The following is a 15,545-nucleotide window of genomic DNA, read 5'->3' as shown; positions in this document are numbered from 1 at the left end:
GAGAGTGGAGCAGCCTCTGCCGGCCGCGCTGCCGCTGCGCCACGGGGCAACTCCGGCAACCACAGCGCTGCGTGGGCCTGGGCGTGCTTCGCAGGAGGGCTGCGGGGCCGTGCCAGTTTCCTCTGGGCAAAAGCTGACGACTGAAGCCCTTGGAAGCGTCGTTCTTCTTCTGTTTCTCAACGTTCGCAAAGCTGAGAGTGTGAACATACAGCTGTATCTCATCCAAAGCAGAAGCGCGCCGAATGGACCCGGCGTACCGCTGATGTGGCGTCGAGCTGCCCCGTTCTCCCCACGGCGTTGGGAAGGAACGTTCCCAAGGAAACTCGCCGGTACGCGCGGTCACTTAACCCGTCCCGGCGCCTCCGTCCGGCCGCGCCGGCTCCGAGGAGCGCCTCCCCGTGACGCAATCCTCCGCGCCGCCCAGATCGGCCGCCGCCACCCTGCCCCGCTCGGTGCGCCCCGTGCCACTGCCGGCGGGCTGGGGTTGGGGTTGTGGCTGAAGCCGGGCCCCGCCCCGCGAGCACCGCCCACCCCCGAGCTGCAGCGCCCGCAGCCCCCACTCCCCAACTACGCACTCAGCCGAGCTCACCGCCCCCCAATCCCCTCAGAGCCCGCCCCTTCCCCGCCACGCGATTGGCCGATCGCGCCGTCTCTCCGGCACGGCCTCCGCCGATTGGGCGAGGAGGGGGCGCCCTCTCGTCCCTCCCGGTTCTGTCGGTTGAGGCGAGCCGAGAGTAAATAGAAGCAGGAGCGCAAAATGGCGGAGCTGCCGAGCTCTGGTCGTGGCGCGGCGTCGCCGGAGCGGGAGCTGTTCTGCGCCAGACCGGGCCCGGACACGAAGGCCTCCCGCGGGTCGCAGCCAGCCTCCAAGAAGCTGAAGGGAGCCGACGAGAGGGGTCTGAAGGGCGCCAAGCGCGTCAACGGCGAAGGGGGCGGCGGCGGCGGGAGCAGCAAACAGCAGCAGCAGCCGCTGCCCGCGGCGGTGCCGAGCTACGGGAACCCCGCGGCGTGGGGCTTCGCCGCGCTGCCGCCCGGGCCCTCCGTCAGCGCGGCCGGCTTCGCCTTCCCCTCGCCGCTGCCCCGGAAGCTGCTGCCGCCCGCCCTGCTGCTGCCGCCCGCCGCCTCTCCCTCCCCGTCCTGCCCGCAGCACCGCCACCACCGGCACCGCCCGGCTCCGGCCGGAGAGGCCGCCAAGCCCAAGAGGCCGAAGGAGAAGCGAGACAAGGAGAGGAGGAAGCACGGAGCGCTGCCCGCGCTCGGAGATGGCGGCGGCGGGGCCCTGAGCGCGGCGGGCCGGGAGGAGAACGGCGAGGTGAAGCTGCTGCTGCAGAAAGGTGGGCGCCGCGCCGGGAGCGGCTGCGGGGCGGGGAGGGGAAAGGAGAGGAGAGAAGAGAGGAGAGGAGAGGAGGGGGCGCCGGGGGCAGCGCCGTGCGCGGCGGGAAGCGGTGGCTGTGCGGGGCACGACGCCATGGCCGCTCCGCCCCCGCGGCCCCGCGCCGCTCAGGGAAGGGGGGGCGCGCGTCGGCCCCGCGGGAGCGCCGTAACGTGCGGTGAGTGCGCGGGAAGGCGGTGGCGGCCCGACCGCCCTCAGCGCTGTCAAAAAAAGGGGGTGTGGAATTAGCTATGGCGTCAGGCAGAAGCTGCCAGAGGCCTGAGGTTTTCTTACCTATTAGGGAAGTCAGGGTGTCTGGCGACTGCCTGGAGATCCGCGAGCAGAACTGAGTTTCTGCCGTTGCTATGGAGAAGACCACATGTTTACGAGAAACATATTTATGAAGAATTAAAAGCCATCTCATTGATTGGGCCGTTGATTTCACAGGCGAAGTCGTGGCGTGTCACAGAGCGTGCCCTTTGCGTTGAGGCGTGCTGACCTGCAGCAGCTCCTGCAGCTGCTTCCAGGGCTCCCGGCCGTCCTCCCTGGCTGGAAGCTGCCGAGCGATGCTGCAGGGCTGGGAGCGCTGCGTCGGCTCCTTCCTGGGAAGGACTAACATTGCCATTCCAGGTGGGATAAGACGTTAGGCCTGACTTGGTGCTGGCAGGGACCGACAGTAGGTGCTTAGAAGGTGCAAGGCAGTGCACGAATCTGTTTTTATTTCCAGTATATCCTCTCCCAGTCTTCAGTGACCTTAAAGCAGATGTTGGTGCGATTGCATTTGCATTAAAAACCAAAGAGCTTGAAACATTTGTTCTGGCAAAGTTTCTTTCAAAGGAAAGATAAATTCTAGCATTCACGTAGGCCAAGCTTGCTTTGGCTTCTGCACTGTGCTTCCAAAGTGGGCCAAATAGGTGAAGATTGTCAATATGTTGCTTTTTGTCCAGCTGCATCTTCTGCTGGTTCCCACCAGTATCTGAGTCTCTGGTTCAGCTTTTGGTATCCAGGTTCTCTTACAGTTGAGATTTGGGGGTTTTTCTTTTCTTGACTTACTTGTGTTCTTTTGGTTCAGCACACTGTGTGCATCTTCCCACTGGGGTCGTGATTGCTGCTGTGCAAGCAGGCTCGAAGTGCATCCCTGTAATGCTTTCAGATATTCCAGTTCTGATCTGCTTCTTTTCCCCCATTCTTATTGGAAAGGTGAATTGTGAAAAATCTGTAGGAAGAGTTTTCATTCCACGCTTAGTGTTGGTGAGCCCTTTTTGTTGTCCACGATAGCTGCTGAGAAACTCCCACTGTATCTTCCTTGTCAAAATATGGAAATAATAACCATATTCACTTGGATTGCCGTGATGTCCCACCAGTGTTACGCCACTGTGCTAATAATCTCTGAGAACAATATTACAGTAACGGGATGAAATATTCTTGCAAGTTGGTGAGAGAAATGATGACAGTGATGGTGTCAATGGAGTCATTATCAGGCTTCTGCCAGGGTAAATAGAGAACATCCTGTAGCAGGGAAGGATGCTTTTTGTGACCAGCACGAGTACTTAATGCCTTAACTGCTGTTTGCTCAGAACGGATGTTTTTAGCTTTAATTTGTTTTTTGGAAGCCTGACTACGGGCAACAAACAACATTTTCCAAGGCAGATGATCCCTTTATGGCATCAGGGTCTCAAGGTTTGTTTAGAAGCAGCGGTTTCTGCAGCTATAACTTGGTGACGTGGTTTTGTGCAGGGCTGGAAAACTTTGTATTCCCTGAACTGCATTTTTCAGAAGTGAGGGGTGCACTGCATCCTCTGCCGTGAGCCTCCTGCCTTTTAGAAGTGGCTCTGTGTTGGACTGTAGATTAAAGATCAGGTTTGTGCTGTTGGTAGTGTGAATAATTTAGTTTTGAGGGTGGAAAGGAGGAAGGCAGTTATGATGCAGGGAGAAAAAGAATGACCCTGGGGAGGGAGGGAGGGAGGGCATTCAGAACGCTCACTGCAGAGGAAGATGAAGAATGATACATTAAGGCAGGGGGAGGGTGGCGTGTTCTAGAAGAGGATACCAGAGGATGTCAGGGTGCAGCGGTATTTTGGAGTGAGTGAATTTAAGATCCTTAGTGAAGGAGGGAGGAATTAGCATTCAAAAGCTGTTCAAGAGGGAGGTGGTTCTGATCTTGGCAGGAGGCAAAAAGCTCGTAGCTGGGTGCTGTAGGAAAGCAAGGAAGGGTAGAGGAAGAGGAGGGTGGGAGAGAGAAGCCTAGGCAGCCTGCAGGTGTGATGATGGTAAACTTAAAGGATTTCATAGAATTAAAAGACAAAACAGCCACAAGACCAAGGAATCTGAGAGGCATGCATGGACGGATTATGTGGGGAGAAGGTAGGAATGTGTCCCCCCTAAATGAATGAGTTTGTAAAAGCTGTCGCATGTGCAGCTGGTAGTACTTTCTGAAAAGCAGCCTAATGCAGGCAAATGCAGTCTGCTTTTTTCTGCAGTCTGTGGTTAGACAGCCTTCCTTGCTTGCAGTGCTGTGGAAAATGAGCAGCGCCGTGGGATTGGCAGTGCTGTTCTTTCTTAGCATCCACAACTGATAGATATTTCAGTTTCTCGCCTGCCAGAAGGAAAATGGTGCAGCTTAGGAGTCTGCGGTCTAAAAGAAATGAAAGTGATTGAAAAATAAGCAGGTGAGACTTCCATGGTTGTTACAATGTTCTGAAGGTGCAACAATTCCACTGTCTCCTTTGCAACTGAAGTGGATGTGGATTGCATGTAGGCACAGGAGATGGAGCGGAGCTTTGTGGATAGCGTGGTGCTGGGGAGGCTGCTGGGAGCTGTGAACTGGGAGGAGTTGGGCTTCTGATCAGTGAGCTGTGTGCGTACCCTTCTGTGTGGAGCAGTTATTGAGCTGGGAGACAGAGCTGGTGAAGGAGGAAGGGCCTGCGTGAGCTTAGAGCAGGGAAAATGAGGAGTGAAGTTAGGGGGAGGAATGGCCAGATGCGTGCCATGAGGCTGCTGGGGGTGTGGGGCAGCGTGAGGCATCACTGTGCACAGTGATGGGGAGTGAAGGAACGTGAGGGCTGGACTTGGAAAATAGTCATCATAGGGCTTGCAAATGGAGTGGTACCTGTAGCATTCTCCTAATTGTAGTGCTGTAGCACGGTGTGTTGACACAGAGGAGGAAGTGGTGAGGAGTTTGCACCTACCATTTGATCCTCTCTAGAAGAGCTGAGTATGAGAGCTGATGTCCTTGGCCTGCAGCGCGGTTCTGAGGCCTCAGAGCGTGGCTGTGAGATGCCCAAGGGGTTGAGCTTGGTGATGGCACAGATGGATGATGCCTTTGAAAGCTACTTTCATATTTCCTTCCTTGAACAAGTGTTCACTTGATCATTTTTCTGATCTTTTCCTTCATTGGAAGGACCTCAAACTTGCAGAGTCACAGCTGGGCCTGCCAGCCTGTGGCTTGAGGAGGTGAATGGAGCAGAACGAGTCCTGGGGTGATTGATGGTCTGGCATGCGGAGAACTGGGAAGAGCACTTTGCCATCTGTGTAACTTATCCTGCAAATGAGAGATTGAGTCTGTTTAAAATAAGCTGAAATTTTGCTTGGCCGGCCCATTTTGGGTGGTGGAATTAAAAGTTATGTAACCAGTTCTGTTTTGAAACGCGGTGTGAATCTGATGGAAATGTCTGCCTTACCAGTTTATGGCTGTACCAGTTCAGTTAGTTATTTAACTGATGGTCTGCTCGAGTGGCTCATAGTTGCAATAGTTTTGTTAGCAGTGCAAAGCTCAGATGAGCCACTCCCCACTTCATCAGCCTAAGGCGGCTGTTTTTGTGTTTTGTGTTGTTCCAGGCTTACTGCAGGGCCTGAGCCAAATTCATCAAACATCTTCTCTGTTTCCTTGCCATTTCTGCATACAGCTTCCCTCTCTCTCTCCCTCCTTCAGTTTTTTTTTTTTCAATGATGTCTTTGCTGATAAGACTGCCTCAGTATGCAAGCAATTACAAAATGAGATTGGTATTTTTAACTTGCTGATGGGGTTTTCCCATGTGAGCAAGAAAGCAGAGCTGAGCGTGGCTCTGGAGCTCTTAGTCTCTTTTTTTTTTCCCCCGCCTTCCTCCTGCTGCCTTTGAAACATAGGTTAAATGGTATTTTAGATGCACAGTTGTCAGTGATTCTTTGGATAACTTTGTGGCTTTGACTTGCATGACACTTCTGGTTTTTAAACCTGTAAAAAAAAAATAGCACTTTTCAGGCTTCTTGAGTTCAGTTTGCATCTGGTAGAGGCTCATTTCATAGTCTAAACTGGGGTGGAGAAAGCTTTGGATATTATTCTGTTGCCCTGCTGTGGATCTGGGGCCATCATCTGATGAAGTAGGTGCTCTTTTTCCTTCTGCTGAACGTTACCTTTTTCTGCTCTCCTTCCTTTTCCCTGTTCTTCGGTACTGTCCTGTTTAACTCACACACCATCCTTTCCCCCAGCTGCTCTCAGTTCAGCAGTCACATCCATGCTTGTGAGGCCTCCTGAGCGCTCTCCTCTGCGTTCTTTACTCCTGGCTAGATAATCCACGTCCTTTGGCTGTAGAGTCGTGGGTCATTTTTCTCACTTGAAATGAGAGGAGTGGATTGGATCGTCAGACCTGAAACCTCTTTGCAGGCCGTGTTTGCAGCTGCCACGTTCTCCGCTGCTGATTTCTGATGCAACTCCCCAGTGCTTGTGCTTCACGTTGGCTCGTGTGCTGCTGTGTGAAGAAGGTCTCCTTTCAAACTGCAAAGATCAGAGGAATGGCAGGGATGAAGTTGAAAGTAATTGCAGGGTTTTTTCATTCTGAACGAGATCTTCCTTCCCTCCCGTTCATGGAGGGGTTGGGGAAATGCACTCAGCTGGCAAGGGGATTTCTTTAGTCATACTGTGCGTTTTAAGCTTGAACTACTGAATGGAATGTCTATCAAATATTCCTTTTTTTTTTTTTAATAAAAAACTGCTGGGACTTTTTGTCTCAGAAATACTGTAAGGGTTTCTTTTTGTACGATGAGTCAGGAGTGTACTCAGCAGCAGTACAGGAGTTGTCTGACTGAATGCAAATGCAGGTGACAGAGCCATTACCGTGGTTATGTTAAATGCATGCAGCGTGTCTGTGTACCACGTTAAGGTGAGTTGTTGAGGTTTTATCTTCTGGATATTTGCATTCAGAGTAGGAGGGAGTAATGGAAAGATGAGTGACGGGCTGCCCTCCTCACCCCCTTCACCTTCGGTTCTGGTACTGCCGGTGTTGGCCATACTGATGGTGTCCATTAGCGGTCGTTTGTAAATATTTTGCCTGATGTGCAGTGACAGCCCTTAAATCAAAGGGAGGAGGGAGAGGCAGGATACTTTGAACATAATCTCTGGCTGACTACTAATGTGGGTTACCATCTGGAAAGCTGATGCGAAGCAGCTGCAGCTTTTGGCTCCTGACAAGGTTCTGAAGCTCGTCTTGTAACGCACAAACGGACTCGTCCAAGCTGCAGTGTAGGCCTGAAGGTGCAAACTTCACAATGTGACAGCTGCTACTTTGTGCATAATCCAGTGCAGAGCATTTTTCACTTACTCAGTATGTTCTTGATTTTCCTTTTTCCTCTTGAAAGCTTGCAGTAAGGAACTGACCACGTTTCTGCAATGTGAATGGTATGATCTGTCAACTTGTGTTTGTATTTACTGTGCGTGAAGGCACTACAATCATTGTGAGACGGTATCTAGTTAGGAAGTGGAAAACTCCCTTTTACAGCCTGAATTAATTCGGTTAGTCGTGTGCATTCATTTAGAATAGGAGGTGCAAGATGTCTTCATAATGGAATTTTTTGTCTGTATATAGCACTTTAGGGCACACTGCTGCTTCATTTTGGTCATGGATATGCTGTTTCTATACCACAACCATTCTGTAGTTGTTAGAAGATGGTGGTAAAAGTTGCTGGTATGGCATAATGTGAGCAGGATCACCTGCTGCTTGGAGGCAGTCCCTGAAATGCATCCAGTGAGCCCTAAGTCAGGGTTTTGTGGATCTCTGGCTTCCTTGAGCGCCATATGTCACACGAAGGTTATTGTAGCAGAAGTAGGCATTGGGCTAATGGGAAATAGCTGTCGGCTGTTCCCTGTCTCAGGACCCGGTGGTGAGCAGCATGAGGCAGTGATCATCCAGCTGGGTTCTCACCGTGTGCGTGGTGTGGGTTTCTGGTTGATGTTAAGGTCAAGGACTTTGGTATGAGTGATGTGCTGATAAAGCAGGAATCGTTGGTTCAGATGGCCAGCAGAAGGACTGGTGTTTTCCCAGAGGCTTGTTTCGTTGCTTTCTCTTTTTTAAAGTGGGATCATATATGGTTTATCTTTTTCCTGTCACTTCCAAGGTGACGGATGGCATCGTGATTGTCTTCTTCCCCTTCCAGGCCCTGCAGTGGTAATATTTAAGACTGGTATGTTTTCCATTTTCTGAGCAGACAGAGCAGACTTAGGAGGATTTTTTTTTTTAATTCTTCAAAATTTGTTTTGATCCACTGATTTAAAAGGAAAAAAAAAAAGTCAAATCCTTATATTCAGAACCTGAATAACATTTTGGTTATCCCTTCCCAGAACGCCTTTGTTAAAAGAGAGCACATAAATCAGCTTAAGTAAAACTGAGTTTTGTATTGTGAAAATAGCTGCTGGAGTGGGAAAGGAGTTGTTTATATGTAGATACGCTCACGTGGCTTCACTTAAAGGTAACCTACAGTTTTGATGACGTTTTAGCAGGGGGGTTATAAACCTTTCTATGAACCTACACTGTGTATCATAGGGCTTAGTTTAATCTTTTATTTAGACTTGAGCATCTTCTTGCTCATTCATTTTTTTTTTAAATACTTTTTTTGTAATCTCTTAAAGTACCTCTTCCCCTCCCAAAGCAGCAACCCTGTGGGAGGAAGTTCCCCATCAGTTTGGTGACTTGTTCTGGTGTTGTGGTGACTGACTGGTGCCTTTGGGTACTTTATTCTATTTAATTTTGTTACCTTAACTGAAAAAAGTGACTGCAGTGTGGTGGTTTTTGGAGGAGGGATGTTGACTCCGGCTTCCAGTCGCTGGTACCTCTGCAAGTTCTGCTTTTCTCTTTCAGTGCAAGACCTTTCTGTTAAAACTGGTCTTCCCTCTTTGAGTCAAATGATCCCTTCACCTTCCTTTGAACTCAAACGATCTCCTTGTTAGTATATGAAGGTTCTTAATTCATTGATTGCTTTTCTGAGTGTTCAATAGTCCATCATAGTGAAGACAAGCCGTTCCCCTGGCAGTGCTGTGACATACCAAGGTAGTAGCTGTTGGTACTTAATGTTCTCTTGTTCCAAGTTGCTGCTATTTGTATTACATTATCACCTGGGGGACTGTCTCATCCTCTTAACTACTGCAGCTCCAGCCTTTTCTATCTTCCCCTTACTTGTGTTTATTAGAAGTGGTATCAGTGGAAGGTCATTGCAGAATATCCTATGGACACAGAAGGGTTACTGCAGTCACCTCTGCCTTTTTGCTGTTAGGAGGTGGAGCTGCTCGATGCATGAAGCAGGGGCCAAGCAAGGTTTGGTATCAGTAGTAGCTGGTAGATCTCTGAACAGCTATACGAGGTGTTCCAAGTGCTGTTAACTTGTTCATTGGAACAAGTTTTGTCTTATTGGTCATTAATTGTACAACATGTAGGTTGTAAATTGCCTAATATTGGGGGCGTTTGTCTTAAAATGGGGTTTTCTTTTAATGTTGTGAAGAGTATTCTTGTTTCTTGATTGAGAAAGTGAGATTTGGATTTACGTAGTGTACAGCTGCAGGGGATTGATCCTTTCTATGGGAGAAGCCACTCAAAGGGATGTTGTTCTGGGACATTTTGGAAACTCGTAGGGAGCTCCAGCCTGCACTGAGCTGTACCAGATGCACTGGGCAGCACTGTATGTTGGCAGGAGTTATCGTGGAGGCTCTTTGGAGAACTGTGCTTGTCCATCCTTGTTAGATGCCAGATGTGTGTCTTAATCATGTGTACGGACTGTGTGCTCTGTTGGGTGCTTTAGAAGTTACTGACTGCAGTATCCTTCCTGGTAAACTGAATCTTATGGGAATTTGGTTGCGTTTTATCTCTCTGTTCCATTGGAAGCTGTGAAATGGGACATCTGGCCCTGCAGAACTTAAGAGCTGTGTGTGAGTTCTGCCAGCCAGACTAGAAAATATTCATTTTCCTCTGAAGATGTTTGACCTGAAAATTCAGTTCAGAGGGGGGCAGCCTGACAGTTGTACACGTAAGCTGGGACTCCCAATTGTTTTTACCTGCCCCGGCTGTGCCTTGGTCCTGTGACAGCACTGTCATTTCTGCAGTGGAATTGGTTGGTTTCAAACCTTCCTCAGCTGCATTCAATGCACCTGCAGTCCCTTCAGGCATGGTGTGCTGGTGGCTGTTGCTGGAGGAGGTCAGAGGACACTTCCATTGTTTCTTTAGTCCAGAACTTGCTACGATCATCCCTGCCAATTGCTTCCTAGATCTGAAAATAACGTGGAGATTCTTTAGACTGTTTTGGTTCATTCTCTGTTCTTGCACATTGCTTCTATCAGAACTGCAGGATTCCTCAGCCTGGGATGCTTGTCACACGCCTACAATAAAGGATTCTTTCAGTCCTTCTTTCATCCTCTTTCAACCAGGCTCGGCATTTGTGTGTGCTCTTCAGTCTCTCTTTGATTTCTAAGTGATAGAAGTCAAGTGTACCTCTTAACAGCATGCAAATACCAGGAGAAAATCTCGATTTTTTTTTCTTTTTTTTTTTTTTTTCCCCATGATAGTGGTAATCCTGCATCAGTGCTCAGCTCTGCCAGGCTTCAAATCAAGCCTGCTGTTACTGCCTCCTTGCAGAGTGGATGTCTGCTTTCAGAGTGGTAAAATCTGTTGTATAATTTATTGCCTGCTTCTGCGTTGCAGGGATTTACAGTTTGGGGGTTTGTCTGTGTGGGGGGAGCCGATTGGAGAGGAAGATTAATGTCTGGTTCATCTGCTCCTAGGAAATACAGATCTGTGCTGCTGAGAAAAATGTCTGTGTACTGTAGTCTGCTGCACAGATCAATATGACTTGGCATTCCCTGTCATAGAACCGTTGCAGGCCTGGTCGTGGGCATGGTTGTTTCAGTTGCTTAGAACTGAGACTTCCAGACTGTTTGAAGCACAGCTACCGTATTCCTTGGCTTTTTGTGCCATCGGAGTTTTTCCTCTCTCTCTACCGCCTGCACTGATCTGTGCACAGGCAGCAGACATATGTCACTTGCCATCTCTCTTGGCTTTTTATTTTCATTTGTTTTGGTTCTACCCAAAATACATTCTTCCTGGCTGCTGGGACATGAGTTCCATAGCTATATTGGAGAACTCTTAGAATGAAAGGTAGCAATGCTGCAGAGTTGTCATTACAGCATTTGTTTGTGTAGATTACTGTCAAACCCTTGCACTTGGGAACTATTGCCGTGCTTCATAAATGCATCGGTTATATATTGCGTTACAGAACTGAAGGCTTTTGTTTGGTTTTGATAAGTATTTCCACTTTGTTAGTTTTGAAGATACCTGCTTCTATTTTCTGTGAACACGTGGGGTAAAGTAAGTTGGTTTCTCCATACATCCATCTGGGGTTAAGAATGCAAGTGCCATGAATGGCACGTCAGCATTGCCTCTCAGCTGTGTTATTGACAAAGCCTTCTGAAACACACCGTCATGTAGAAACCTGAAGCGGGGCTTCTCTTTCCCTCTGGAGGTTAAAAAGCCCAGTAAACCCATAGAGAAGGTACCTGGCTTCTGGCTGAGAAATGAGTCCTGCAGTGTTGGTTGTGAGGCTTAAATGCTTCACCTCTGTGTGATTCTAAAGTCTGCTTGAAAATATAAGTCCTAGAAAGCATTTTTTTTATGTGGGTCTAGTATTTTCATGTAGAAAGCATGCTTAAAGACCTTACTTTTAATGACAGAGACGTGGCAATGTGGAGAGACTTGGCAATAAAGTAAATGAGCAATAGCTGCTTGAATTAGATCTTCAATGAAAACATAGATTTTCCGACAAATAGTCAACTGGCATTCCTTTCCATAGCATGTCTGATTCTCTTAGTTGCACCTTGCTGCTGATAACAGTTACGGGTGTGGCTGGTGACATTAACGAAGATTCATTCTGTCAGCTGCAAAACCTCTCATATTTTGAGCTGTCTGTGGGAGCCTTCAGTTACGTGAGATTTGTAGTGCGTGTGCACATCCAGGAAAATATAAACCCATCGCTTCTCATGTTCCTAATCTAATGCATGTAACTTGAGTTTCCAGAAATAAGAGCTGCATCCAGATGAAAAATAAGAACAGAGGGTAGCATGGGTAAATAGAAATGGTTGTTAACTGTGTACAGCTAACATGCTGGGTTGTTGGATACAGTTCTGGCATAATAGAAACAAAACTGGTCTAGGTTCTATAAGCTTATGTTGAATTATGCAACAGATAAATATTAGCTTTTCATATTATAAGTCCTGGGTTTTCCTTGTAACTCCTTTTATCCTCTTAGCAGGGCTTGCATAATACTAATGCAAAATGTGCACGCGACCAAGCTTGCTGTTCCCACTTAATCATAAAATATTTGCATTTCAGCTCAAATCAAAGAGAAAATGAAAGAAAGGGAAAAGAAGCAGAAAGAGAAGAAGAAGCACAAAATAATGAATGAAATAAAGAAAGAAAATGGAGAAATCAAGTTACTGCAGAAAGGTAGGTTAAACTGCACAGTGTTGTTTTTTGCAGTATTTAAAACCTTTGTAATTGAATTGAGTGCTGTATCTTAATACTGAGGTTTATTATTTTATCTTAAATGCCATTTTCTCAGCATAGCTGCTATAATGCTTGTAATTTAAAACTTTAATTAGAAACTTGTCAACTATGTTAGGTACTGCAATTAAAAAATTATTATAAAACTACTGCCACAGTGCTTCTCGTGTAGTGGTTCCTGAAGGACACCTGAAGGACAGTATGGTTGTTGGTCTCAGCCAGCATGGGTTCATGAAGGGAAGGTCCTGTTTAACTTAATTTCCTTTTATGACAAAGTCACCCATCTAGTTGATCAGGAGGGGCCAGCTGATGTTATTGTTTTGGATTTCAGTAAAGCTTTTGATACTGTTTCTCACACTGTCCTTCTGGACCAAATGTCCCCTCTGCAGTTGGACAAAAACACAGTGGGAGGAACTGGCTGACAGCTAGGGCCTAAGGGTTATAGTAAGTGGGGTTACATCAGACTGGCAGCCAGTCACTAGTGGGCTACGCCAGGGCTCTGTTTTAGGCCCAGTTCTCTTTAATGCTTTCATAAATGACTTGGATGTAGAACTGTAGGGTGTCTTGAGTGGGTTTCCTGACAGTGCTAAATTGGAAGTAGCTGTTGATTCTGTCGAGGGTAGAGACCTTGCAGGGAGAAATCCTGCTTCTCTCAGCCTCTCTTTCTGTGGGTGATGCTGTGCTCCCTTAGTCATCTTCCTGGTCCATTGCTGGACTTACTCCAGTATGCCCATGTTTGTCTTGGGTTGCTGACTTGGAGTCCTGTGTGATGCTCCAGATGTGTTACATCAGTGCTTAGTTAAGTGGAAGTATTGTCTCCATCAGCCTGCTGGCAGAGCTCTTCCTAATTCTGTCCAGGAGACTGTTAACTGATGGCTTGTGGTCAGCTTGTCATTCATGAGGACCCCCAGCTCCTTTCCTGCCAGGCTACTTTCCAGCCAGTTTGTCTTTAGCCTGAACAGGGGCTTGGCTTTATTCTTCAGTGCATGACTCTACACTTCCCCATGTTAACTGTGTGAGACTTTTCTTGGCCTAATTATCCACAGCCTGTCAGGACTTGACAGTATAACCTTCCTGTGCATCCTCCTTCCAGTTTTACACTGTCTGCAGACCTGCTGAGGAGTGTGCTTTGTCTCATCATCCCTATCGTTATGAAAAATATTGAGTAGCATTGTCCCAAGGTATCAGCACCTGGCATTCTCTGGTAGTGACTGTCCTCCTGCTGGGCTCTGTACTGCAGATTACAGCCCTTTGAGCACATCAGTAAAGCCAGTTCTTGATCCACCTCCCTCTGCATTTGTTGAGGCTGTGCTTCACTGTTGTGAGGATGATGCTTGTTTGAGTAGATCCAATGGTTTTTATTTTCAGACTCTGCTTTCATAGTCTAAGAACAAATTCCTGATAGATCTTTCTGTTACTATATCTGCTGTAGGATTTCATTTACAACAAGGAATAAAACCCCCCAAATCAAAACATTATCTTCAGTGCATTCATATGAGGTCATGGGTGTCCAATTGTGTAATTACTGTGTCACAGTTCAGAGTATAAATGCAGCTCCAAGTAATTGCATTAGCAACTGACAGCTCATAACCTGTGCTGATCAGATTTTGTGGTATCAGCTTAGATGTTGTGGAATGTTTAAGCTGGTGACTTCCTGTGAAAAGATGCAACTTGTCTTTGTCAGTGTGGAAGGAAGTTGGTGGTTGAGATACTGAGCAATGCATAACTGCTTTAACAGTGAGAATGTTCAGGTTATGTTTCTGGGCTATCCTTTCCTACCTCGTGCTGAATGGCAATAGAAATAGGGCACAGGGTAAGAACTTGCAAAGACAGCAACTCTTGTTACACAGATCTAATTAAAGACACCTAATGAGGGTATAGCACCTAAAACAGTAAAAAAAAGTGTGTGCCACAGGGGTTGCATAAGATTACCTCTGCTCGTTAGAGCTAGTTGAATAACAGAGTATGTTGTCCTCACACAGAACAGTGCTGTAAGTGGGTTAAATGCCTGGTCTGTGTTTCACAGTCTCCTGATATCTGCTATCAGACAAGAATCATATTTTAGGTTTCCTTTAGAAATTGTACAGAAGTGTTCTGTAGAGGCAGTGCTTGGTTTTGTTGTGTCTGCAGTGTCCTGCAGAAATGGCTCCTATTTCAGGAGAAGAAAGGAGAGCAGTCGTTAGGAAAGCAGGCAGATCCCCTCCACTGGGTTTATATCCTGTTCAGAACAGCAGTTCTGAATGTGTCTGTGAGCCTCCTGAGATCTGACTGGGTGTGCATAAACGTTCTGTGATGATTGTACAGCATTTCCTGATTACTTCTGCTGATGTAGGTTTATGTCCTGTGAGCTGAGGGCTAGAGAGCAAAGGCTGACGTGCTTGAAGATGCAACTTGTATGTGTCTGTGGTCAGCACCTCTGTGACCTTCTGAAAGGTTAGTAACTCTTCGTCTAAGGATATCTTCTTCCTGGAACAAAATTAAGCTCTAAGCCCTCTTATTCTCAGCTCAGAATTCGCTGTGTGGACTTAAGAGCAAAGACAGACTTCAGTGCCAGTTTATGAAGACCGCTCATTTCCTCCTTCTAGGTGTTGGGTCCAGATCTTGTTCTAAAAATGTTGCTGACTCTCTGCTGAATGCTTTTATTCTCAGGTGCTGAAGGTGTTTTCATTTGTCTTTTTTTTTTGGCCTTTTGTTTGAGACTTTCCTTAAGGTGATGGTGGTGATAGGCTGTGTAGCTTCAGACAGTTAAACCAGGTGTCCAAGATCAGGGTGGCTAGGTTTGTGAGAGGAAGTCAGTACTGAAGGTTTGGTGCTTGTTTAGGGAGTTGCTGTCCAAGCCTTATTTTGATGCTTTGAGCTGCATGCTGGCAGAGTTTGCTACTACTGTTTGAGAGGCTTAGGGATGTAGGCTGTTCATCTGCCTGAATTTGTGTCGCTGTTTCTGTTGAAAGCAACTTGCCCTAGTTTGGAGAAGGACAACTCTGAAAGGGGTTATTTTTTCAGCTCCTGACTTTCTAAAGGAAACATTTGGCTCTTGCAGTGAGCCTGGTGGCTTTTGTATGCATCTAGAGCTAAATGCTTTTTTTTTTGGTCATTGTTTTGCACTAGCAGGTATTTTTTCTTCAGAATGAGGCCGTGTAGTTGCTGCTGCTTCTCTCTGTCATTTTCTATTTGAAAGAGAGACTTCTGGAAAAGAAGAAAACCTTGCACAAGAATATTGTTAAACATTAAGGAAATATAAGCAGTTTAATTGTGCTCTTCCACAAATCTGCATGGTTAGGGGGGAAAAAAAAAGAAACTTCTTAAAAATTGGAATATTTTATAAGGAATGTTTACACTGCTGTGATGATGTGGATAAGGGCTGCTGGAGGACCTATAAG

At 47.1% G+C, this 15,545-nt stretch overlaps 1 protein-coding gene across 2 annotated transcripts in view; it reads left to right on the top strand.

The window, feature by feature from the left end:
* Window positions 1-720: 720 nt before the first annotated feature.
* Window positions 721-15,545, top strand: part of RSBN1L (round spermatid basic protein 1 like) — a 47,447-nt gene continuing 32,622 nt past the window's right edge. For both annotated transcript variants that reach the window (XM_015275759.4, XM_015275758.4), the window contains exons 1-2: window positions 721-1,334; window positions 11,995-12,108. In XM_015275759.4, the coding sequence (XP_015131245.2) occupies window positions 758-1,334; window positions 11,995-12,108 (691 nt within the window). In that variant the 5' untranslated portion in view covers window positions 721-757. The remainder of the gene's footprint in view (window positions 1,335-11,994; window positions 12,109-15,545) is intronic.

This window comes from Gallus gallus, chromosome 1 (assembly GCF_016699485.2).
Source record: "Gallus gallus isolate bGalGal1 chromosome 1, bGalGal1.mat.broiler.GRCg7b, whole genome shotgun sequence".
NCBI classification, from domain to species: domain Eukaryota; kingdom Metazoa; phylum Chordata; class Aves; order Galliformes; family Phasianidae; genus Gallus; species Gallus gallus.
Note: the sequence above shows the minus strand (reverse complement) of the source record. Positions and strands in the feature narration are given on the sequence as shown.